This window comes from Natator depressus, chromosome 8 (assembly GCF_965152275.1).
Source record: "Natator depressus isolate rNatDep1 chromosome 8, rNatDep2.hap1, whole genome shotgun sequence".
Lineage (NCBI taxonomy): Eukaryota > Metazoa > Chordata > Testudines > Cheloniidae > Natator > Natator depressus.
The window spans coordinates 34,619,687-34,644,936 of NC_134241.1; the positions used below are offsets into that span (position 1 = coordinate 34,619,687).

At 44.7% G+C, this 25,250-nt stretch overlaps 2 protein-coding genes across 3 annotated transcripts in view; both read right to left on the bottom strand.

The window, feature by feature from the left end:
- Window positions 1–3,514: 3,514 nt before the first annotated feature.
- On the bottom strand, window positions 3,515–12,317 carry SPATA24 (spermatogenesis associated 24). 2 transcript variants are annotated; one of them, XM_074960725.1, is made up of 6 exons: window positions 12,144–12,315; window positions 11,285–11,350; window positions 8,534–8,664; window positions 7,363–7,433; window positions 5,828–5,930; window positions 3,519–4,431 (listed from the first exon to the last, which is right to left on the bottom strand). In XM_074960725.1, exons 1-6 carry the CDS (start codon window positions 12,243–12,245, stop codon window positions 4,341–4,343), a joined length of 564 nt encoding a protein of 187 aa, XP_074816826.1. In that variant the 5' UTR covers window positions 12,246–12,315; the 3' UTR covers window positions 3,519–4,340. The 2 variants fall into 2 exon arrangements, with proteins under 2 accessions (XP_074816827.1, XP_074816826.1); XM_074960726.1 differs by lacking the exon at window positions 11,285–11,350 and having other exon boundaries at window positions 3,515–4,431; window positions 12,144–12,317.
- A 6,244-nt stretch (window positions 12,318–18,561) lies between these two features.
- DNAJC18 (DnaJ heat shock protein family (Hsp40) member C18) overlaps window positions 18,562–25,250 on the bottom strand; it is a 42,064-nt gene continuing 35,375 nt past the window's right edge. Inside the window, exon 8 of the mRNA XM_074960724.1 lies at window positions 18,562–21,320. Within this exon, the coding sequence (XP_074816825.1) occupies window positions 21,196–21,320 (125 nt within the window). The 3' untranslated portion in view covers window positions 18,562–21,195. The remainder of the gene's footprint in view (window positions 21,321–25,250) is intronic.

The window sequence follows — 25,250 nt, forward strand, 5'->3', positions numbered from 1 at the left end:
TCACAAGCCACTTTTATTCAGCGCTCATGCTGGTAGGGTGACCAGACAGCAAGTGTGAAAAATCGGGGCAGGGTGTGGGGGGTAATAGGAGTCTATATAAGAAAAAGACCCAAAAATCAGAACTGTCCCTATAAAATCGGGACATCTGGTCACCCTACATGCTGGAGGAACACGAAATACTTGTCCATAAAGTTCTTTCCGTTGCCCCATCCTTGCTGTGTTAGCAGGACAGACCGTCTGTAACTGGGTCAGGTACTTCTTCCATAATTATATGTGCGAGCTCATCGCAGCTGGCCATCTGTGAGCGCCTGCTTATGTATTAAATAGTCATCAATGTTCCTTTCTCTGGGGTGTTTCAGCAAAGGCTCTCATGACATGTTACAGACATTAATGAAGAAATCCTCACAGTGCTCCGGGAGGTAAGGTAGGGACAGGCACCCCACTGAACAGAATCTCCTCTGGAGTGGATGTGGTAGCTGTTAACAGCATCTACAACACCACAAAGCCGTTTTAGGAATAGTGAGCCAGAACCTCAGCTACTGCATTGCTCACTTGATGTCCGTGGGGCTACACAGTTGGAGATTTGGCCCCATCTCCAAATGAAAGTGCAAGACTTCAGGTAAGCAGACGGAAATTAACCAAGTGGAAATCTGGCCAGGACACTGTTTGTACAGACCCCACATCACATAAGCATGTGCTTAAAACCTAAGGCCCAGATCCTCAAAGGTACTGAGGAGCCCAAAGACCTTTCAGCATGTGGGGGCTATATCCTTTTCTGAATTGGGCCCTAAAGGGCTGGTCTACGTGGGAGATTATTGTGCAGCAAGCTGGAGTGTGACTTCCAGTGCACCAGCTTGCTGTGCAGTAACATCCCGTCCAGACCCTGCTACAGAGCACTGAAAAGCCGGGAGCGCGGCTACTACTTGTAAAGTGTTATAAGCCAAAGTCCACTCCAGGCCTTTCAGCGCATTCTAGCCATGCCCACACAGACTGTTACTCCTTGGCAAGCTGGTGTGCCATAGCCTCACAACCTGGCTTGCTGCACAGTAACGTCTCATGCAGACAAGCCAGAGTGCTGCAGGATTGTAGTGAGCACAAGGGACCAGGCTTTGGGGTTTATGTGAAATACAACCAGTGTGGCAGGGCTGTTTGAACACGCAAGACTCTCCCAGTTCTGTGCTGCACGTGTGCAAAGGAACTCAGGCTCAGCCCCCTCAACAATGGAAAGCCCTCTCAGCTGTCCAGTGTTTGGTCCAATATTGCTTCCATTAATTAGGGTTCAGAACCTCCTGGTTCCACCCCATGCGACAAACAGCTGAATTTGGTCCAGACCAGAAACAGTCGATTAGCCTCAGGATTTCTTTATAGGCTGAGCTCTGGCAGGAACGGCAGCGAAGCAGTTTAAGGTATGTCTACACTTGAGCAGCAGAACTACAGAGCTGTGCCCCGGTAGTGCCATAGCATAGACGCTTCCTACATGGACAGATGGGGTTTTTCTGTCAATATAATCTACTTCTCGGAGCAATGGTAGCTGGGTCGCTGGAAGAATTCTTCTCTCACCCTCCTACATCAACAGTGGGGGTTAGCTCACTCTAACTACATTGTACAAGGTACATCATTTTTCACAGCCTGAGCAATGTAGCTAGGTTGATCTAATTTTCACCTGTAGACCATTCCTTAAGGCTTATGCCATAGTCCTGTGTGAGATGGGATCAGCAAGGCAAGGCCATGGTATAATAACAAGCCTCCCTGTGTGGTTAGTCGTGTGCTTATCCTAATCGGGCTAGAGTAGGAGGCAGGATGAGGGGGCACTGCCTTAAGAAAGTGCTTTGTCCCACGAGAACTCTGCTCTCGGATACGTGTGTAACCCCCATGGGGCTGGACCTTGCTCTCAGTGAGCCTAGTGCACAGCAGGGGAGTCACTACAGATTTACACAGGGGATACACTCAGATGCTGCTTCCTCAGTGAGAGATTCACACTTGCAAATGATGGCCAAACTGTGTCTCCCCTGGGGAATTGAGACTGCTCCGGAACCATCACCCTTGGGAAAAATGGAAGTAAAATGTCTACTTCCCTCAGCTTTACTTCCCTCAACCATGATCAACTGATCATGTTGCCAACTACCCGCTGCACACGACACATCCCTCAGGGGCTCTGCAGCCATCACCTACGGAGGACCCTGGGTTTTGTCTTACTTGAGCTACCAGGACTCCAGCGTAGCCCCATCTGGTACGTCAGCAGCAGTCCCTTGACATCCAGAGTGTCCCACTATAGCTCAAGCTCAGACGCGGCGGGGGCGGAGCGAACAAGCTCCCTGGCCATGAGTAGGGCAGTAGAGGGAAGAGGAAGGGAGGCATTTGCCCATGCGTGGAGAGTCTCAGTTTACTGGGTGTTTGCCATTCCCCTCCACACCCCATCTGCACACTCCAGGGGGGTGTCACTGTGTTCGGAGGCGGCACCTCCGGCTGTGACTGGCAGGAGGGCAGGCACCTGCAGGGTGGAGTTTGTCTTTTCCTTGTTCTGCTCTTCTCCCGCTTCACCCATCTCATCACCCCCCACGGCTGCTCCCTCTCTAGCTGACCCCTCCCAGCTCCTCTCAGTTCTTCTCCCCAACTTTCTGCCCCCATCCACCCCAAATCAAGCAATGCAGGGGCCCCTCTGGCTAGGCCACACCATTATCCCATGCAGCTTGCTGCTCCCTCTCAGCTGCTCCTTATGCAGCCCCCCTATCACCACAGGCTTCCACAGGGACTGCAAGGTCTAGGGCAGCCAAAAACACAAGGCTCAGGCAAGGGAGGGGAGTTTGGGGAGCTGGGTTTAACGGGGGTGAGAAGGAAATGGAGAGGGCTCCAGTGCAGCACAATGGAAAGTACGAGGGTGGCAGGGGACAAAGGCACAGCCACGGGAGGCAGGAGCTTAGGGAATGGAGGATGCAGGGCCCTGTGTGTCACCAGGCTTGAACGTGATGCAGAAGCGACTGGAAGGCCAGGGCGATGGCAGCAGGAGGCTGCCAGGAACTGTGCTTCAGGAGGAGTGTGGGGCAAGGCTTACCCAGAGCATTACGCACCTCTGGCCAAGCCTTTGGGGCTGAATGGATGCAGAATCCAATGCAGCTTCTCCTGCCCTCCCATCACAGGCTGTTTTAAAGCAACAGGCACCCCTCCAGCATCTGTCCATCTTGGAGGGAAACTTTGGGGTGTCTCCCTGCTGGGGGCAGGGGAGTCAGAGTCTAGTCACATCCGGCCCTCCCCCCATGCATCCTGGGTACCTGCACCTGCAAGGCTGGGAGCAGGAATGCAATGCCAAGAGTCCCCACTGAGTCCAATGGGTCAAGAAGGAAATTTACCAGCAGTTCTTGAACCATTGAGGAGTCCCATCCTCCCCCAAGAAGGGGCATGGTGCAGAGATGCCAGGTTCAAGACTTCAGCCAGCAAGGGACACATAGGACTGAACTCAGATCATGACAGGGCAGTAAAGGGGAAGCTGATCTCGAGGTATTTAGTATAAAACCATTTATTTGAAGGCACTTGGTCTGTACATGCATCCCATCACCCTTCTGGGGTCTAACAGTATTTACCAAGCTTCAGGAGATTGTCCCTGCCATTTTCTCGGTGGGTACAGGGGGTCAGACAGGGGAAGCTGTGAGACACAAACAGCACTGGCTAGGAAGGGGCAGAACATGGCTAGGCAATGGGAGCGTTTCCATATAAGCCCCTAGCCCACAGCAGCAGTGACCAAGGAACAGCCGCTATTGCAACCCAGGGCCTGCTCTGAGCAGAGACCCAGCTCAGGTGGTGGCTTTGTGAAGCACACAAATGCTTAGAGGACAAGGGGAAGCCCATCTAATTAATTTCATTTGCATCAGGCTCCAGGGGTGAAAGGCCATTGTATTAAACCACACCTGCAGCAGCCTGAGTCTGTCTTTGCACTCAGGTTTGGCCATGACAGAGGGGTAGCTGGGCCAAATTTGAGTGAGCGGCAGCAACGCAAACCCCATGTGCCAGGTCGCACTGCCTGGAGTGGGGAGTTGGGCCTAGCCCCACAGGACAGGAGCCGCCAATGAAGGATGAGTGCAGGGTGGGCTTACTTTCCAACCCCTGCCCTGACCTCCCCCTGCCCTGGGGGCCTCCCCTCTGCACCAGGCCAGGAAAAGTATGTTTGTGTAAGCCAGGGCCCACTGATGGGTTAACGTGGCGACTCATCTACAACCTTCCTGAGATAGTGCTGGATATTGCTATTGGTCTTGTTGGCCACTGCAGTAACTGAGCACTAGAATCTTTTTGCAACAGCGGTTGCATACTGAGGGGATACATAGATGGTAGTGTAATGTCTTATACATTCACTTTAAACCCTTCTTCTGTTTCTTTTCCAGCACTTGTGCTATGTAACTTTCCTGTTGTTTCTGTATTTTTAAGTCTGACACTTGAGTCCTGCAAAAAAACCCAACAAAAACAAAAAACAAAAACCACCCATCAGAAAGTTGCACTGGCAGGCATCACACTGCTTATTTATCACCAATTCTCCTGGTTGCTTCCTGGGCAGGTTAATCAGGGATCTTTTAAGCACTTACTAAAGGAAATGGCCGCATTAACAAGGATGCTCCATTAACCCAGAGCTAACGGCTACCCAGGTGGTACCACTCAGGAGTTTTTTGTCACTCTATAGCCAGGTGTGTTAGCAAACCAGGGTTACACTGATTTCACTTCTTGGCATTGGCAATGTAACTTTCCTGTTCCTGGCAATCAGTGTCAGGTTGGTAAATCAGACTCCAGGTGTGAAAGGTGAAGGGAAGACTCACTGCTCAGTCAAGAGGTAGCTCAGGCCTGGTCCACACTTAAAAGTTATGTCTGCATTGCTACATTGGCCAGGGGTGTGAAACACCCCCCCCCCCCCCCCGAGCGACACAGCTATGCTGAAAACCCCCCCAGTGCGGACACAGCTGCATCAATGAAAGAGGGCTTCTGTTGATGTAGCCAATGTCATTCAGGAAGGTGGTGTTCCTACACCAACAGAAACCCCGTCTGCCAATGTAGGCTGTGTCCATGCTTGGTGGGTGACACCAGCGTGGGCCCCATGCCGTAGATACACCTGAAGAAGAATGCAGTGCTTTTTATTAAAGAGAATTTCATGCAGATGAAAAGTGCAAGGCTGGCAGCCGCAGAGAGGGTTCGTTCTCCATTTATCCACAGAGCAGGTACAGCAGGCGCACAGAATGCAAACGTCCCCCGATTAATGTGCCTGCCCCTTGATCTGGAGGGACGGTCCAGAGGGGAAGCCTCCATGGACAGCTCAGTCCTTAGCTGCTCTACTGAGACAGCTAGCAATGGGGCCGATGAATGGGTTTCATCATGCAGATGCCCATTCCCAGCCACTGGGATCTGCCTGCGTGAGAGATGCCTTGGCTCCTGTGCCATGCTGCCCTGTTTGCAATCCGCAGAGGCACTTGAGCTAGATCTCTCTTACTTTACACGTTGGGGGTTGACAGGATGTTCTCTGTGAGGGGCCCTCAACTTTGGAACCTACTCCCCTCCCACCTGCTCTGAAACAGCACCGGCCTGCTGACCTTCCAGGCATGCTGCAAGGGCTCTGAGGCGGAAGGGGACTGACAGGGGCAAAGGGTCAGTGTGGAGGCAGGTGGCTTCTAGTTGGAGTGAATTTAACGGGATTACTTTTGAAGTGATATCAGAGGCTGCTAGAGAGCCAGATGGGTAGATTGTTAAAACACTGAAACAGACAAAACAGACCCCATATTCCCACTGAGGTCAGCGTCAAACTCCCACTGGCTGCAGCGTAGGGCCGATAACGATCTAAGGAGGTAATACTTACTTGAGTGTTTGCTTCTGCTTGGTGATGAACTGCTGCAGCTCCTTAATTTCATTCTCTTTGTCATTGAGAAGATCCTCCTGTTTCATAATATGGCTCTCAATTTCTACCAAAAAAAATGCGGAGGGGGAGTTGAGGCTTAAAACTCACTTGAGATGCAGCTAATCTTAGGTGCATTTCTATTTCCTCTGGCATCAGCACGGCAGCTGGGGTTTTTTTGGCCTTTGTTCTAAGAATTTCTTATAGTATCAGCTACAAACATGGACACCGAAAACATGGGGAAAATGTTCCCACACCCCCCAAAAATGGAGATCAGCTTTGCAGCAGGTGCTGCTGAAATGCTGACAACAGTGACGTTCGGCTACAGTCAGTTCTGGATTGGTTTCACATAAACACAAACTGTCTGCAATGGCGGCATGAAACCTAACTAGGGCAGCTAAGGTGAGAGGACAGCTTGTTAAACAGAAATACACCAAAAATAAAGGTTCTTGGGTCTAACCCCTTCCATCTGCAGGCTTCAGGACACTGCACGGACATCTGCTGGCTTCACCACACCCCCGTGAAGCAGGTATTTATCACAAGCAATATAGTACAGCTAGAGATGCTGAGGCACAGAGAGGTTAAAGGGCTAATCCTATGAAATGCTGAGTACTCCCTGAATGCCCTCAGCTCCCACTGACTTCAGCTGAAGGCACTGGGCACCTCCCAGGAGATGCCTGGCACATCCCAGGATCAGGCCCTAAGTGACTTGCCCCTGATCACATGCTATATCTGTGGCAGAGATAGGCCCAGGTCCCCCTGTGCCTTCAACTCCAGGTCGTGCTTCCTGAAGCTAAACAGTAAGGTGCTTTCATTACAGATGAGAAGACACTGAGTGGAACAAAGCATTGCCCTGTTAAATATTTTACTGCTCAAACCCTGGATTGGGCCATGCATGGCTCTGATTGCCTGGCCTGGGATTTCAACCTAATGCCCTGGGAGCACCTTAACCTGATTGGGGAGGAAAAAGTGGATAGATATTTAAAATGTGCTGTCCGCTTGCGGAGAAAGCCAGCTCTCCTTAGCAGTCAAGCAGGGCCACTCTGAGCCTTTGCTCAGTGACTCAGAGAAGCATGATTCCCTCCCTGCTCCTCCCTTTCTCCAGGAGGGGCCGGTATCTGCACCAGGCTTTTCCCAGCTGCAGATTCCTTCCCTCCTGCACCAGCTCAGCTGATATACTAACGGTAGAATGGAACTACGGCTCCACCAACTCCCTGCCCTGCTTCATGCCCATGTATTCGTAGGTGCCTGGGAATAGTGACTACATGGAACCTGCTCCCCCATCCCCTACACCTGGATCTACGGTTCAGAGAGACCCCGTGGCAGGTGGCGCGCGTGTGTCTGTCTTACTCCCCTTTACACGCCTGTACAGAGTCTTGGCAGGAGTACGATGTTAAGTCACATCACCCTTCCTAATTAAAGTAAATCCTAGTTACTGGGCTTTTGTTTCTAAGCCAGTAGAGCAATGCATAACAGACTGTGGCCTCTGGTAAACTTACCATTGCATTTGCTTATTAGCTTGTCTTTTTTGGTGGATTCTTTTAGCGCTTTGCTCTTAATGTTGGAAAGTCTATAATAGAAGCAACAAAAATGAAGGCAAGTGACAAGAGTGTCAGTATAATTTTAAATGCTGAAGAACCTTCCCATTTTTAAGGGCTGATCTTCCTTCTGCACCAACATGGCATGCAACCCCCTTAGGCAGCTCTGAACATCTCCGCCTCCACGGCATGTGGAGATCTCATTACCTGATGTGCACTCGCATGGCAGCTACTCTGCTTAGCCTCTGTTTGACAGACTGGGAATGGGTGACAGGGGATGGATCACTAGATGATTACCTGTTCTGTTCATTCCCTCTGGGGCACCTGGCATTGGCCACTGTCAGAAGACAGGATACTAGGCTAGATGGACCTTTGGTCTGGCCCAGTATAGCCAGTCTTATGTACTCAGGCATCCAAATGACACTGATTGGCACTACATTTTAAGCCCTGATCCTGCAAAGTGATCCACTTGGGCACACCTGTAAGACCAGGCAAAGGCCCAGTGGCTTCAAAATGATCTCCACACACAAATCACTTTACAAGGCTGGGGCCTTAGGCAGAAATGTCCTTTTAAAAAACGCTGCTGAACCTCTCCCATCACAAAGCAATACATTTTAGAGGCAATCTAAAGGCCTTGTCTTCCAAACCCTAAATTCCAGGCCTCACAATGCTGAACTTGGGTCCAGATTCAGCAAAGCATTTAATTACGAGCTTCAAATTAAGCGCATGCTTAAGTCCCATTTACATCAACTGAATTTAAATTTATAGGTAAATATAGTCAACAAGGGAGTTTGTTGTGATGAAGATTTTACTACTTGTATTATTGTAATGGCCAGTTGCCCCAGTCCCTGACCAGGGAGTGCCCCGTTGTGCTAGGGGCTGTACAATCAGAACAAAAAAGAGTTGCTAACAGCTTTTGGCTCCGATTCAGCAAAGCACTTTAGTATGTGCTTAACTTTTTTCCGATCTCTAATTCTATTAAATTCGGGTAAACAACTCCCCCCCCGTGAAAATGGAGTCCCTAATTAAGTACAATGCTGTCATACCCAGCCTGGTTACCAACGAGACAAAATACTTGCTGCCTGTTTTGAAATATTAAACACAAAAATCCCTCTCCCCCAACCAAACTTACGCTTTTTCAAAGACTTGTTTCTCTCTTTCAAGCTGCTTGGACAAAATCTCAATCTCCCCGAGCGCAAACTGCAGCTTCTCAGCTTCCTTGGCAAGCAGGATTTTGGTCTTAGAGTGCTCTTCCTCTTCTTTCTGTAATACACACAGCATCCCTCTGTTCTCTGCCAGCCCCAGACCAACACAGAGTGTAAATCACAGACTCATAGAAATGTGGGGCTTGAGAGGTCATCAAGTCAAGCCCCCTGCACTGAGGCAGGACTGAGTAAACCTATGCCAGCCCTGACAGGTATCTGTCCAACCTGTTCTTAAAAACCTCCAATGACAGGGATCCCTTGGAAGCCTGTTCCAGAGCTTAACTACCCCTAGAGTTAACCCTTAACTAGCCTTAAAGTTTTTCCTAATAACTAACCAAAATCTCTTGCTGCAGATTAAGTCCACTACTTCTTGTCCTAACTTCAGTGGACATGGACAACCATTGATCACTGTCCTCTTTCTAACAGCCCTTAGCATATTTGAAGACTATTATCAGGTCCCCCCACCCCCTCAAAATCTAACACGGGTTGATCATTATCTTACAGTTCCAGAGGATTTTTCATTTCAGAAGTTGCCAAAGCACTTTACAAACACTCTAATCATTTTGCCCACTAATGAAAAGCAGCCATGGCTAGGATGGAAGGTGGTAGCTGGTTAACAGGGCACAGCAAAATTACAAAGCAAGTTAGGACAGGATGTGTTAAAAAAAATTACTATAGCCAGTTGAAACTGCAAGGGAGTTGAAGGAGGCAGAATGCAAATCCCTACAATGGCCAGGCCACTGGCATTAACACCCAAACTCTAAGGAAATGTGTCACTGGATCTTTAATGATCACAAGTGGACAAGTCCACCATTTTGTCTTCTCCAAAAGACACCACCTTTGGCAGAACGGTGCCCCTAGCACCACTAAGGAATATTAATTCCATATCTACTCAGAGAGATGAGTGCCACTTACTGAATTATCCAGCCACAATTCTTTAAATGTAAATATTAAAAGATCTTGACTGACCAATTTCATCCTTCTGCTCACAAGCTCTTGAGTAATCAGGGGCTCTATTAGTTACATCTTTCCTGGTGAACCTCAATCAAAGGATGGAAAAATCCATTAATTACACAATATATGTGGGCTACCTCACCAGCTATGGACTGGTTGTCCCACTTCACTTGCTCCTACCATACACAACTTACCATTCAGGCTAAGTGGCTCTCAACACACTAACAACTGAACACCTTTTTTCCACTGTTAGATCCCCTCCATCACCGAGCTATCCAGCTCCCACTCATCCATGACATCTGAACATGCACTCTGCTGTGATCTCCAGTTACTATGGAGCTGGCATGGAAGAGGCCAACATGTGGCAGATTTTTTGGTATATTTGATACTTTGGAAAAGTGCATTTAAAATTCACTATTTTATACCTATTGGAATTGAAATTATTTTTTAAAATGAAGTGAATGGATTTGTCATTTTAATCACCTTTAAGCAACATCCTAACCTTCATCTTCAACCAGGCATCACATAACAGACAAACTGCTCACAGCTCCAAAGTAAACAGGGTTATTTTCTGTTCTGTTTTTCACAGGTTCTTATATGGCACTCATCATGGTAGTATCTGAGCACCATCCAGTAGTAGTAATGCACATCTCACATGTGTTGTTTGCTCTCTCACCCTTGCCCACTCGGAGCGTTTTTTCTTTTGTTAAAATATACCTGTTGCTATGTATTTATATTAAAGAAGGCAAGGTCAAATAAATGAACCTTGCACTTGGAGTGGAAGGTGGTAAGGTTTGTGATAGTTCTTAGTTCGAGGGAAGGGGTAGGGGGTTGGGGAAAGGAGTTAATTGACCAGCTCCCAAACACTTCCACTGGCTGAACAGGTGTGTGTTCCTCCTCAGATCCATGCTCCATGGGCCTCCTAGTACCCTTTACCCTATATAACCTCAGGAGCCACAAAAAGTTAAAATGTCAAACATCTAAGCAAGGTCCAGGGCACTGACCTGGTTCTTTAGACAGCTCACCACATATGAATCAAGCATGAGCCTCTAGTACAGCACCACTGAACACAAAATAGCTAGACACAAAAAAGAAAAAAGAAAAGGAGTACTTGTGGCACCTTAGAGACTAACCAGTTTATCTGAGCATGAGCTTTCGTGAGCACGAAAGCTCATGCTCAGATAAACTGGTTAGTCTCTAAGGTGCCACAAGTACTCCTTTTCTTTTTTCTTTTTACAAATACAGACTAACACGGCTGTTACTCTGAAACCTAGCTAGACACAAATATTCAAAAAGAGAGGAAAAGGGGTGGGTCCCAGGGGTGGTAGAGAGAATACACACCCAGAGAAGAATTGTTAATGGTACTAAGACAGTTTTTTTATTCTGTTTGTGCCACATGTAGCCCCATGGAATCTTAGTCTGCTGACAATTAATAGTCCTTTCCATGAGCTTCACTCTCTTTGCTGTCCAATTAATGTGGTACTCAGCAAATTTTTTTTAGAACTGCTAAGCTGCATCAAGACTACCCTTGAGTCCAAATGCAGCTCTCCTACCTTTCACTAAGAACTGCAAGGCTAATTTCAATCTGTTTGGCCTAGTTTCCAATAGAAACAGAAATCATTACATTATTCATTGAGGCCTCCACCAGGATTGGAGCCCCATTGGTACCAGATGCTGTTCAAAATGTATGAAGATGTAGTCCCTACCCCCACGAGGTTACTTACCTCCAACTTCTTCACAACAGCCTCATAATCCTCTTTACGGACAAAATTATCCTCCTGTATTACTATCTGCAAAAAGAATTTGAAGTTCAATAAGTCAGTTACATCCACAGATAGAGCTTCAATGTATGTTGGGCAGACCACCAGAGTCACTAGCGATTTTGACAGGTTTCAGAGTGGCAGCTGTGTTAGTCTGTATCCACAAAAAGTACAGGAGGACTTGTGGCACCTTAGAGACTAACAAATTTATTTGAGCATAAGCTTTCGTGAGCTACAGCTTTTGAGTGCCCAACTTCACACCCTTCAAAGAAGGCTGGCTTTCCAAGAGCAAATGCTCAGCATCTTCTGACCATCAGCGCTTTTTAAGGTGTCTCAACCTGGACACCCAACAACAGACACACCCAAATCACTCATGTTTTTTTTAAAGACCTGGCCATAAAAACCAGGTGTGGTACAAAGACCTTGCTGCCTGCCAGCAGCTAGCCAGTCGCTGGGGCAGAGGTGTCTCAAGAGGAATTCACTATCTTGAACACAAACAAAACTAGGGAAAAGGGGGCAGCTAGGGCCTTGCATGCCTGTGAAAACAGCACTGGCAGAGGCAACACAAACACTCCTGCTCACGTGCAAACGTCATAGAGCCGGGGGAGGGGGGGGGGTGAGCACATGCACCCATTGCTCAGACCCCTGTACCAGGTGCAGCCCAGCGGGCGCCCTAGTGCGGGGTGAAGGGCCGCAGGAACCTTCTAGGACAAAGCGCAACAAGCACAGGGTGAGGGGGCGGGGCCTCTAAATGGCCCCACCCACCAATGCTCCAAGCCCCGCCCATCCGCGTCGCCGCTCCGCCCATGGGCCCCGCCCGCACCCGGAGCCGCAGCCGCTCTATTAGCGCCTCCTGGGTAGCGACGAGGTCCCGCAGCTGCCGGAAGGCCAGAGCCTCGGTACCCGGCCCCGGCTCCGCCGCCATCTCCGCGCTCCCCGCGCCGTTGGAAATGGCCGCCGCCGCTTCCCCCCTGCCAATCACAACCCAGCTCCCTCACCGCCCCCAGCAACGGGGACAGCGAGGCACCGCCCGCTGGCAACCGGGCCGGGGACACGCCCACTCCTGAAAGGAGCCACGTGGGGGCATGTCTACATGGGGAAGAACAACCCCTGGCCTAAGGGGCTGTTTAATTGCATTGTAGCCATTCAGGCTGGGGCTGGAGTTGGGGCCCTGCCAGGGGGGAGGGCCCCAGAGGTGTTCTGGCTGAGGCTGCAGCCCCATCTACCCTGCAATTAAACAGCCCCTTGGCCAGAGTCAGGTGGCATGAGCCAGCCCATGGCGGCTAACTGCAGTGTAGACATATACAGAAGGAAACACAAAGCGGGGGGGGGGGGGGGGAGAGGACAAGGAGAGGGAGAAGGGAGACAGCAAGGGGGGTGAGGGGTTAGAAAGGAGGAGAGAGGGAAGCTGTGCGGCCTGACCCATAAACCCAGGTGCAGGGCAGCCCCAGCTTTGGTGTGTGACCTGTGCACCGGTGGCTAAGACAGATGGGGAAGGGAAGAGTTTCTCTCCAGTGCAGCAGCATTGCTGGGACTTTGGGAACTGGCTGCCGGGAGAGAGGGCCGGGGCATGGCTTGGGGTAGCACGGGCAAGGTGGCAAAAGGCCTGCAGGCCAGGCCAGGTGAGGAGTGGCCAAGGCGGTAGGGAAGGGAGGCCATGATGAGCCAGAGAGGCCAGCACAGTATCAGCTGCAGGGGCCTGCAAGCCAGAGGAGTAAGCATTCCTGCTAGGCAGCCTGCTCCTGGGAGCACTGACACTAAGTAAGGGAAGCCTGGGCAGAAAGAGAGTGAGTCAACCCTAGACATGTTGGGCCTAAAACCCATTTACACCTGTCAGTAAATTCAGTGTGGATTCACCTTCCTTATGCCTGTGTAAAGCAAAAGGAACATCAGACTCATGGAGCCGACACTGGAGCCATCAGACAGGTTCAGCTGTAGAAGTGAATGGAGGATAAATGGTTATCTGCCTAGATTATAAACTCTTTGGGGCAGGGATCATCATTGCTGGGTCTGGGTTTGTACAGCACCTAGCACAATAGGGTTCTGGTCTGTGACACGGGCTCAGAGGTGCTACAGCAACACAAATAATAATTAATGCCAATACCTAAGGTAGCGTGAAAGGTGCTTCCCCCCTGGCTGTCACACAAAATTACCAGTCAAACAAAAGCACAGTGATATATCTGGCTTTGTTAATGGAAGCGTTGGGTTTTGTTTCTGGCAATGGTTAAAGGCACTGTTGCTATAGGAAAGCATCTTCAAAAAGGTGGATCTTACATTTCACCTCTACAGGAAGTTTTGGGCTTAGTAAATGGTGGGAAAATTGCTAAAATGTCATAGACAAGGCCCCTCCCTGTGATTTCTTCTTACGATAGGCAGGGCTCTGCTGCTAATAATATTCTGCTCTGATACCTGGTCAAATGGTAGCCACTGCTGTATTGGTGACAGTTGAAACCATAGCAAGAGATGAGATTACATGCAGGGGCATTATCTATACAAGACTTCAGCAATTCTCCCACTGCTGGTGCAGAATCTGCGCTAGCACTGATTGGGGTACAGGTGTTCTAACTACCGGTCTGAGCAGGAAATATAGGAGAGGAGCTAGAGAACACTGGTGTAACTCTGGAAAGATATGTTAAAGGAGCAGTTAGAAAGCAATGAGAATCTTACAGCAATAAGGTGACATCAAAGAATGTAGGTCTCATCTTCTAAATAGTTGTCATTCTGCTTAAAGCATGTTTCCCTCCCAGGTTTTCCCAAAACTCCAGCCCCTCCCCCCAGCTGCATTAATGGCACTGATTCTGTTAAGGAAATGAAGTTGTATGGTGTCTGTTTATACTGAGAATCATTCTCCTTGTTTTTTCAGTAGTGACCCACTGGGAATGAGTCCAAGTTCTATGGAAAATGCAGTTGCACTGGTACTGATTTACTCATGTTAAATATATTTTTGATCTGTAGCTGGGCTGTACACAATGGATAACCTCTGTCAGCTGCTGATTAACAGGACTATTAAAAGCAAATGGTTTACATTTATGACCTTTGATGCCAAAGCCCTATACTATGAAGTATTGGGGTACAGATCAGCAGCCAGCCCTGGCACTTCACACGACAGGGAGTAGGCAATTTTGCTAAGGAGCCTGGTGCAGTCAGCTACTTTGATCATGTGCGATAGGAGAGAGAGCAAGTAGAAATTCAGTTAAAAGGTACCTTCTGAAAGCTTCCTCCACATAGTAAACTCCAAGGTACTCAATTTATCAATATTGGAAGGCTTAAGGGACAAGTCAGTCCTTTGGGACTTAAGCATCTGGCTGTATGGGGGTATGAACTTCCTTGTGATGTTTCCAGCTGATGTGCTTGAGTCTGCTAATGTTAACAGTTTACTGTGTGACAGTTAACTGTGAAATATTTCTCAAAGATTTGGGAAGAGGGAACAGATCAATTATCTTTATAGAAAGGCTAGATTGTTCATTAGGAGTATTGTCCTAGCTGCAACTGGCTAACATCATTACAGCTGGTCAGAAAATTTCCAACAAACCAAATGCTGATTCATTGCAGTGAAACGTTTTGTTGAATCTATTAAATATTCACAAAAACTTTTGCCTCAATGCAAGCAGGTTTTTACTGGACAAGTGCCAGCATTGTAGGGTTCACAGCTCTGGCAGGGAGCCTACCAGTCCCCGGAATCCTGGCAGGCATCCCATGCCACAGAAGGGAACGTGCCAACCCTAAGCAATACAATGGGTTTGGCTGTTTCTGCACTTCAAACTCCAGTGAGGCATAGGGATAGGGGACAGAAACACATTAAGCACTTATTCAGCTGTTTGGTACTCAGATCTGGTTTTAGGCTTGGCCTTAGCACCTCTTTTTCAGGCCTGACTCTGGCACAGACATAAGCACAAAACTGATGGAATGGTAGCTTCACTTACTACTTCCCATTGATAACTTTTGATGGCACTAGCTTTAGCCTTGTTAAATCTCATAACCCAAAGGAGTGCTTCAGGGAGCCCAGTAATAGCTCAGATCAACATTCCAAGATGAACGGCGTGACTCCATTACATTTAATACAAAAACTTCATCTTCTGATTAAGAGTACACAAGTCAAAACAAACTAAGGTCTCAAGAACTGAGCTGATTATTCAGACCCAACAATCAAGACAGAACTGATTTTTCCAGAATTCTTACTGTAGTAAGGACAGAACAGCTTATTTTCTAATCATCTAGTGTAACAATACAGAGAGGAAATATACACAAATATACAACTTAAGTAAATTAGAACTGTACAGTCAAGGTTCAATGGACTGATACACTATTACAGTATGGCCAATATGGATTTACTTAAGGTAAATGGAATATACATTCAGAAAATAAATACTTTAATATCTCCTACTGAAATAAGTTAAATAAATAGGAATACTAAGGTTGCACTTTCCATTAAACAAAAGTTTGAAACCAACAAAATAAATGCTGCATCTTTTGATGCGTCATGCGTGCTTAGGTAAGAAATAATTTATAATATCACCAGGAAATGCAAATCTTTCGTTTATATTACCACCTATATTTACCCACAAAGTGAGCATCTCTTTAGTTGGACAAATATTGAAGCAAATACATAGTTAATCCTGACTATAAATCTGTACGTTGTAACATTACTGCACTTTGCAATTTAGCAAAGTGGAAAAACTGTTTCTAGTATCAATTAATTGATTACCGTGGGCTCCTATCAAAATCCAGTGCATCAGAGAAGATCACACAATAGAGCCATGTTTCCAAAGCACAGGGCCAAATTCTCCCTTTGGATACACCTATGAAACTGCCATTGGCTTAAATTATATTTGTGTGAGTACATCTAAGGATAGAGTTTGTACCTTATGTTGTCTCGGGGGCTGGCAAGAGGAAGAGAGATTGGGACTTTCAAGTGGATCATAGATAGGAAGACAGCATTAATGGCTTGGTCTGAAAAGGTAATCTAGACTCTCCAAGGACAGCCTTCAAAAACTGCTTTGCTTTCTCTGCTTGGAAGAAAACAGGCTTTTCAAGTGGCAATGCTATGCTGCCCTGCCTTGTTCCCCACCCCTCCCGCTGCTTAAGAAGCCAAGAGTGTTCCATCTTCACAAGAACACTGAAGAACCACTGCCTCAGGATTATGGCCACCAGTGGGACAGTTATTAATTTTTCATTACAAGTCTTTGTGGAAACCATTGCACATCGTCAATTTCACATGATAAAGCCCAAAACTCCACAACCATGTCTCTTTTCATATTCAGTATCTTTTCACCCACAGTATGTACATAAATTAGAATGTGAAATCCTTCATTTCTAAAAATATAATCATATTCACAAATCTATTGGAATTCTCATAGAAACAGCCCAGGGGGCTTACAAAGCTTCAAGCACCTTCTTAAAAGTAATAAATATCCTTACACAGCTCACATTTATATCATGGCAGGAAATATTAGAAGCCTAAATAAAAATGAACACGCCCTACTTGCTGCTCAGAAAAACACTCTAATTTAGAGACCAGGAAATAGAAGTTGATCACAATTTGGTAAATGCCTTCTGGTTAAAGAAAGCAGTTCATTTAACGAGTTACTGTTACCTTGAGAAATATTTGACTAGATTTGATCTATTTTATCTATTTCCTAGCAAAAACAGAAGTAGCGACAAAACATTAGAACAAGACACTTTATGTTGCTAATTGTTTTTACTCACATTCCCTAGAATACTGGCATTGAAGTAGTCTCTGAGAAGGATTTTAATCTCTGATATGACTGGCCATGATTCTGAATACAGAACATCTTACTGTTTTTTAAAACATCTCTTTACTTTTCAGTCGTGTTTTCCACTTAATCATGTTCTCTTCTTGAGTCCTACAGAAGACTCCTAAAATGATGGTGCTTCTTGTAGATCATGTCCTGCCTCTATAAAACACTTTAAGATTGTTGGATGAAAGGTGAAATATACTGTAAATAAAAAGTATTATGTAGGTATTCAAGTTATATACAGTACATGTTATATGTCTAACCAGCTCATAGCATTCAGTTTTCCTACCACATTTTTGATAGGACTGGGAGCGTAAATTAGAAATAACTGGATACTAAACTCGGTGTAAACACTGACCTGCTGTTCACATAAAATCTATTGTGGCATATATCAAATTACATATACAATGCTATATTAAAAAACTTTATAAACAAAGTCAAGTACAGCACTCAGATTAGGAAAACAGCAGAATTAAGGTCGCCTGTGAAATGTTAATTTGGCACCCTTGTGAGCATGCACGATGATACAATCTTTAATTATATGAGGACATACTATTTTTTCCCCCTGCAGGATCCCTGCCTCATTCAGAGCACAGGATGGATGTTGCTCGCTGAATATGCAGCTACTCAGTATTTTGTTTTATCCTCATTGAGCAGTCTGTGGCGTCCATCCTTATTTATACTGCACGCCATCCAAGCCCTGCACCAAATACAGATTTAATTTCTTTGTGGGTTTTCTATAGAACTCATCACTATAGTATTTGAGTGCTTCACAACCATTAATCAATCTATCTTCACAACACCCTTAGAGAAAAGGGGGTATTATTCCCATTTCACATATGGGGGGGCTGAGGCAGAGAGATTCCTCTCAAAAGTGTCCAAGGTGCCTGTAGTCTGATTTTTCAGAAAACTTCGTATTTTATAACACTTTATAGGTTCAAAACACAGACTTCATCTACAGTTGTGAGTGCTCAGCACTTCTGCAAATCAGCCCCCAGGTGTCTCAAATCAGACACTCACAAGATGACAAACAAACTAGTGGCCACCCGTGAAAAAAGTTCGGCTTAAGTGACTTGCCCAGCACCGCATAGAAACTTTATGGCAGAGGCAGGGACAGAACCCAACTTTTCAAGCGCGGAATTCAGTTACTTTAACTATCAAACTATCCTTTCTCTTACTGCAATCCCATTTCATTCCCCACGCCCCTTCCAATTTCTACAATAAACAGTTTTACAGACAACTGTCTCTATACAACCCTGATTAATTTTTCCTCAGCACTGCATCCTGTACACTGAACGAGGCAGCGGTCCGGTGGGGAAAAAAAAAAGTATGTGATCATGTAATTATAGACTGCAACATAATGTACGCAGAGGCTGCACTAAAGCTGCATGGGCAACCTTAATTCTGCCATTTCTTAATTTTGGAGCCCATGACTTTGCAACCTTAACGTTATTCTAAGGTAGTATTTTGTATGTGATATCCTAGATTTAAAAAAAAAAAAAAAAGCAAATTGTGGCTACCTGCACTACCTATCGTGAGGTTTAAAAGTGGGTGGAGTATTGGATTAGTTCTTAGTGGAGAGGTGTCAACACATTACAAGAGTCACTATTACAACAAGATCTGGGCTGAACATGGAGAAGCCTGCACTATCACTAGAAGTAATGTACCTAGTCTGTGGAAAAAGGCAATTTCATCCTCTAGAAGAGCCTGTTCAACAAATTTGTAGACAGAAAAAGAAAAGAAAAGTATGATGAGTGCCTACCCCTTCTGCTGCTAAGTCAAGTCAAAGATGAAATACAACAGTCCAGAACATGGGGTGCAGCTAAGCTGCAGAGTCCTATTAAGGGTATAGGCATAAGTGGTTTAAAACCCACCTTTGGACAGCCTTGATCCTCCTGCAGCTGCATGCAGGCTGGTCTCTTTGTACTGTTAGAGCAGCTCAAAGGATGCTCTAATTTACACCAGGCTGAAATAGTTACAAGGGGCCAAAGTGCAACTGAGGATTGAAATGTTGCAGAAGCATCTGGGCCATGCCCTCTTTTCCCAGCTACACTGGCTGCAGGGTGGTTGTGTGGAATAAGAGCCTCTACATCAGATCTAGTCCACTGGAGGATCAGCCTTACAGTTCTTAGGCCAGTTAAACTAGATTATAATGGTAATGCAGTACACAGTAGCTGCCCTGCACTAGAGGAACACACCCAGTAACTTGATTATTTGTAGTAACATTTTGTTCTCTTAACATAAGAGCATAAGAATGGCCATACTGGGTCAGACCAAAGGTCCATCCAGCCCAGTATCCTGTCTACTGACGGTGGCCAATGCCAGGTGCCCCAGAGGGAGTGAACCTAACAGGTAATGATCTAGTGATCTCTCTCCTGCCATCCATCGTCACCCTCTGACAATCGGAGGCTAGGGACACCATTCCTTACCCATCCTGGCTAATAGCCATTAATGGACTTAACTTCCATGAATTTATCCAGTTCTCTTTTAAACCCTGTTATAGTCCTAGCCTTCACAACCTCCTCAGGCAAGGAGTTCCACAGGTTGACTGTGCACTGAGTGAAGAAGAACTTTCTTTTATTTGTTTTAAACCTGCTACCCATTAATTTCATTTGGTGGCCCCTAGTTCTTATATTATGGGAACAAGTAAACAACTTTTCCTTATTCACTTTCTCCACACCACTCATAACTTTATATATGAGTACATCTCTTCCTCTGCCTTCCATTAAATGTCAGATTTTATAAAAGAGGATTATAAAACAGGAGAGTAATAAATTAGTATTACAAAGAAAAAAATTCAATCTCTAGAGTGAAACATGCATGACAATTGCACATCAAAGCAAGAATGTGTTAAATAAGAACTGTATCAAAAAACTGCCTGGAGAATCTCTGTTGGAGCAAGAAGAAAGAGAAGGCTTGGAGATAAAATCAAACTAGACAATGAGCTTAAAAAATAAAAATACTGTGCCACTGAATAGAATACACGAGAACAATGTATCTGGCTGTATCCTCTTCTCCAGTGGCTTGGCAGTCATAAGAATCCACCTAAGATTCCTTTCCGACTGTAAAGTTAACAAAATTATCACCTCTTGTAAGTTTCTGATTACAATGAAACTCTCAAAGTTTGAGCTGGTTTTCTTAGTTAGTTGGGGGAAAGCTTCTCCCACTCATTGCAAAAGAGATGGGATACACCTTTGCTTAATTAGATCCACTGGCATCCTTCAAATTTAGCTAAAGAATAGCTGTAATTTTCACAATGAATGTTATCATTGCAAGTTTTCCACGTGAGAGAAAAGGATAAATGGGTGAGTTCAAATGAGACATTGTGGCAAGAGCAGGGACTCCAGGAATGCATCCCACATGCACAGAAATGAATGTTAGCAACTGAAATATGCTATTGCAGAAATAAACAATTTCCAAATTCCTACTGGCAATCTGGGTTAATTACATCACTAATTATAAAAGAATAGTATAGGTTTGGATCTAAATTCAGCAAAGCACATAACACATGCTTAATTTTAAGCACATGCTTAAATCTCATTGACTTCAATGAGACCTAAGTAAATACTTAGGTACTTAGCTGAATCAAGGCTTTGATGAATACCTGAGGTAAGCACTGGAAAGTAGAATGGAGCAGGGAGTATGCCCTCTCTCAATTTTTTTTCACAAGCCATTTTGGATGCAAGGACATCAGCTTCAGATGAATATGGAAATGCCAGCATATAACTGAAACCTACATCGCCTGAATGACTGAGTGTGGTCTATGTCCAAATAAAATACAGGGTATATGGGATATTATGTACACTTTTCGGGGAACCAAAGTTGCTTGGGTGGCAGAAAAAACTATATCAAATGAAGACTGGTGCCAAACTAAGCTACATTTTAGGGAGTTAATTTACATTGAATACCATTGGTTTTTGGAACAAACCAGCGTATATAGTATATTAGAGCAAATACTGTGTCTATGGCTCAGGGTTGCCCAGTTCGGTGAACATTACAAAGTTACCAATTATTAAAACTCTACATTAGGCTCTTTTTCTTTTCTTTTTTTAATAAATACAAAGGAAAATAGAAACAAGTTAAAACAGCAATAAATAACCCAGGATTTGTCTGGCCTACTCAGCCCCCCTTGTGTAGTCCAATAAGATTGGAGAGCTTTTCACAGTGCTCAAGTTTCAGTGACTCCGCTTTCTGTTTTAATCGCTCATCTCTGTATAATCTGGCCAAATTCGACAAGTCAGATTCTGAAAGATGAAAAAGATAACATTAGAACAAAGCTACTGAGCCTGATGTGTATAATCATGTTTAATGCTTCATTTTCCTCAATACATTTTAATAAGATTAATAAAATCCCATAACTTTTTAGCAGTTATCTTTACGGAGACGTTGTCAGCCCAAATTGGGCTAGGCATTTAGGAAAGTAAAAACAAATATTTCCATCATTATTTAAAATTTTAACTGTATGAAATAAACCATCTCCTGCAGTGTTTGTAATCCAAACACTGCAGCCTTGTGCTAGTGTATGAGAACCAGAAAATGAAACTGAGTAGACATCAAAAATGAAACTGATTGTCTATTTTCATTGTCCACAAAGAAAAATACAAAATGTAAACAAACAGCATAGTGCAGTAGTGCCCAAACTGTGGGGCGTGCACCTCTTGGGGGCACGGAGGAACATGGGGGGGGGGGGGGAGGGGGAGAAATGAACAAGGGACCAACTACACTGCCTAAATCCTAAACTGCCTAATTCCATTCACTGAAAAATTATTTTTAGTCTTTCTGATTTGCTCACTAATATAATTTTTTCCTTAAGGAAATTACCAATTGAAAACAGTTACGTGTACCTATGGAGAATGGCAGACATGGATTTCTGAACAGGTCAGAAAAGTTTCCTTATGCACAAGCATATGATGTCATTCAATGATGTTTGAAGCATATGATGTCATTTAATTTGTTTGAAGAACTTTACACAGCTGTCAGATATCACAGCCAACAGGCTGATTCAGTATGGAAAGAACCTCACAATGGGACAAATCTTGTAATTGCTACTCTGTCCCATGAAATCTATGGGAGTTTTGATTGAGTAGTAACTGTAGGACTTTGTTCTTTGTATTTATTGAATGACTCTATACACTGACAAGCATCAAGGATTTTTATTTTGAATCAGAAACCCATTCCTCCATTCCCTAACACTAAAATACCATCCACTGAGTACAGCATGCACCTGACAGACACACATGGATTTGGAGCAGGCACTTGTATAAGAACATGTTTTCAGATGTCAGCCAAGACTAGGCTGGTCTCAGCACAGCGGGACTCTCAGTCAACTAGTTTTAAAATGAAAGCTTATTGAAATGAACTCTCTTTGTTACAAGTTCTCTCATGGGGGTCAAACTTCTTACTGTGGATGTTACACCTTTGCTGGTATGAATTTCATCATGTAAATCTCCTATACTTTATCTGATTCTTTATGCTGATTTGTCCTTATACCTGTATCTTTTAATATCCAGTTAAAATTTATAAAGGAAAATAATGTAATATGGTATTCATCAAATATGTTGTTTCAATGTCACATTTTAACCCCCTATTTTCAGTTGTCTTTATTTGGTGTTCTTTGGTCCTGAATTTTGTTAACTTCAGTCTTACACAGAAATTGCTCTACCACAACAGACTAACGGTCCATCCAAATCTGGTATCCTTCCTTCAGCCTATATCAGGTGTTTTAAAGGACAAAAAGCCACAGCACACCCAGCCTATTGTGCAATACTAAGCCACAAGAGGAGAAACGCTGCCTGCAGCTGGCAATCAAATCTTTTAAAATAAATAAGAGGCACCAAAAAAGTGACCGGCCGACCATGTGCTTTAGTGGACTAGTAGGCTGTTGAATGACTACTTTGTAGTCTCCATTAATGAGGTAGACAGACAGCAGACAGAAACCTTTTCAATAGTCAGATCAAAGACAATACAATATCCATTGTTCCTGTAGTTTTAACTTTGCGAAATTGTATATATCTATATCCATCAGCAACGAAGTAAACTCCAGTAAATAAAACAAACTACCTACTATCAATAAGTACTCATTTAACAAAATGCATGGCCCAAATGAGGCTAAACATCTGAACAGAAAGGAATTAATGGACCAAAGTTACAAAACAGCTGATTAAAGGTCTCCAGAGAGCTTTTCTCCATGACTGTGTTTTGCATTCAAACAGTTTATTTTTACAAACTTGGCTGTCTAAAGTTAGCACAGTCTCAGCTGTACTCATTACTGGCTCACCGGACCAGATGCTAATCATTCTTAAACGGTTTTTAATTACTGTGGTGTCCTCAGGCAACTGCTAATCTCAAACACTGTAAATATAGTTGCAGATGTGTTTCTAACGTATACCATGGCTAATTATGGGAGCATATGTTTTTGCTCTTTAGTTAACAGAATGGCAAAATTGTAATGTTTTCCTTTGCTGGGCACAATGGTCTTAGAAAACATCTCTCTTAAATTTGTGGATTTTAGAGAGGTCCCTAGATCCTCAACTGCTATAAATCTGCATTGAAGTCAATGGATCTCAACCATTTACACTAGCTGAGGATCTGGCTCCTATTACAACCATATGTTATCAAAGAGAAGGTTTTGGAGTGACTTGATGACAGTCTATGAATACCTATATGGGGAAAAGAAATTTTACAATCAATGGCTCTTCAATCTAGCAGGCAAAGGTACAACAAGATCCAATGGCTGGGACTTGAAGAGGGGCACATTCAGACTAGAAATAAGGCACACATTTTTGACAGTGAGACTACTTAACCACTGGAACAACTTAACAAGGGTTGTGGTGGATTCTCCATCACTGGCAATGTTAAAATCAAGGTGAGAGGTTTTTGTAAAACATAACTGTAGTTGAACTAGAGCATATTGGACTTGAAGCAGGAATTAATTCAGGGAAGTCCTATGGCCCTCATCATGCAGGAGGTTGGACTAGATGATTACATCTATTAACCTTAAATATGGAGCAACCATTGCCATCTCATAATACATACAGCCCTACTAAAGTCTGAAGCCTTGTTTACACTAGCACATTCCATGTCAGCAACAGGCATATTCCTTCTCCCCATGATTGTGCAGTGTACTATTCACTGGCTGGCTTCCCCTCCCCACCTCACCTTAAGATGTGCTTTGGGCTGAAAGCTAATGTACAAATGTAAAATGCTGAGTGGAAGATTATTTGCATTTATGAACTTGGATCTTCTCCTCTCTCTAACTCTCAGATCCTTTTAGATTTGCAAACTCTGGGGCATGTAATTTTAGAAATGTAGGGTTGAAAGGGACTGCAAAAGGTCATTGAGTCCACCCCCTCAGCAGGACCAAGTATACCTAAACCATCCCTGACAAGTGTTTGTCCAATCTGTTCTTAACAACCTCCCAATGATGGGGATTCCACAATTTCCTTGGAAGCCTATTCCAGAGCTTTACCATCCTTACAATAAAAGTTTTTCCTAATATTTAACCTATATCTGCCTTGTTGCCGATTAAGTCCACTACTTCTTGTCCTATCTTCAGTGGACATGCAGAACAACAGATCACTGTCCTCTTTATAAACAGCCCTTAACATATTTGAAGACTGTTATTAGGTGCTTCCCTCCCACCCCCCAGTCTTCTTTTCTCAAGACTAAACATACCAAGTGGTTTTAACCTTTCCTCATGGGTGAGGTTTTCTGAACCTTTTATCACCTTTGTGGCTCTCCTCTGGACTCCCTCCAATTTATCCACATTTTTCCTAAAGTACAAAATTGGACACAGTACTCCAGCTGAAGCCTCACCAGTGCCGTGCAGAGTGGGATAATTATCTCCGTGTCTTACATGACACTTGTGTTAATAAATCCCAGAATACTAGCCTTTTTTGCAACTGCATCCCTTTGTTGATTCATATTCAATTCACTATAACCTCCAAATCCTTCTAATCCATACTGCCACCAGCTAGTTATTCACCATTTTGTAGCTATGCCTTTGATTTTTCCTTCATAAGCTTAGTACTTTGCATTTGTCTTTATTAAATTTCATCTTGTTGATTTCAAACCACTTCTCTAATTTGTGATGGTCATTTTGAGTTCTACTCCTGGCCTCCAAAGTGATTGCAACCATTTCCAGCTTTGCATTCCTTGGCTCTGGAGACCTTTGT

Coding starts and splice junctions, on each gene's coding strand:
- SPATA24 (XM_074960725.1), bottom strand. CDS start 12,245: ATGGCGGCGGAGCCGGGGCCGGGTACCGAGGCTCTGGCCTTCCGGCAG. Junction 8,665..11,284: donor CTGTTGTGAAGAAGTTGGAG/GTAAGTAACCTC, acceptor TGTGTATTACAG/AAAGAAGAGGAAGAGCACTC. Junction 4,432..5,827: donor AAGCAGAAGCAAACACTCAA/GTAAGTATTACC, acceptor GTTTTTTTGCAG/GACTCAAGTGTCAGACTTAA.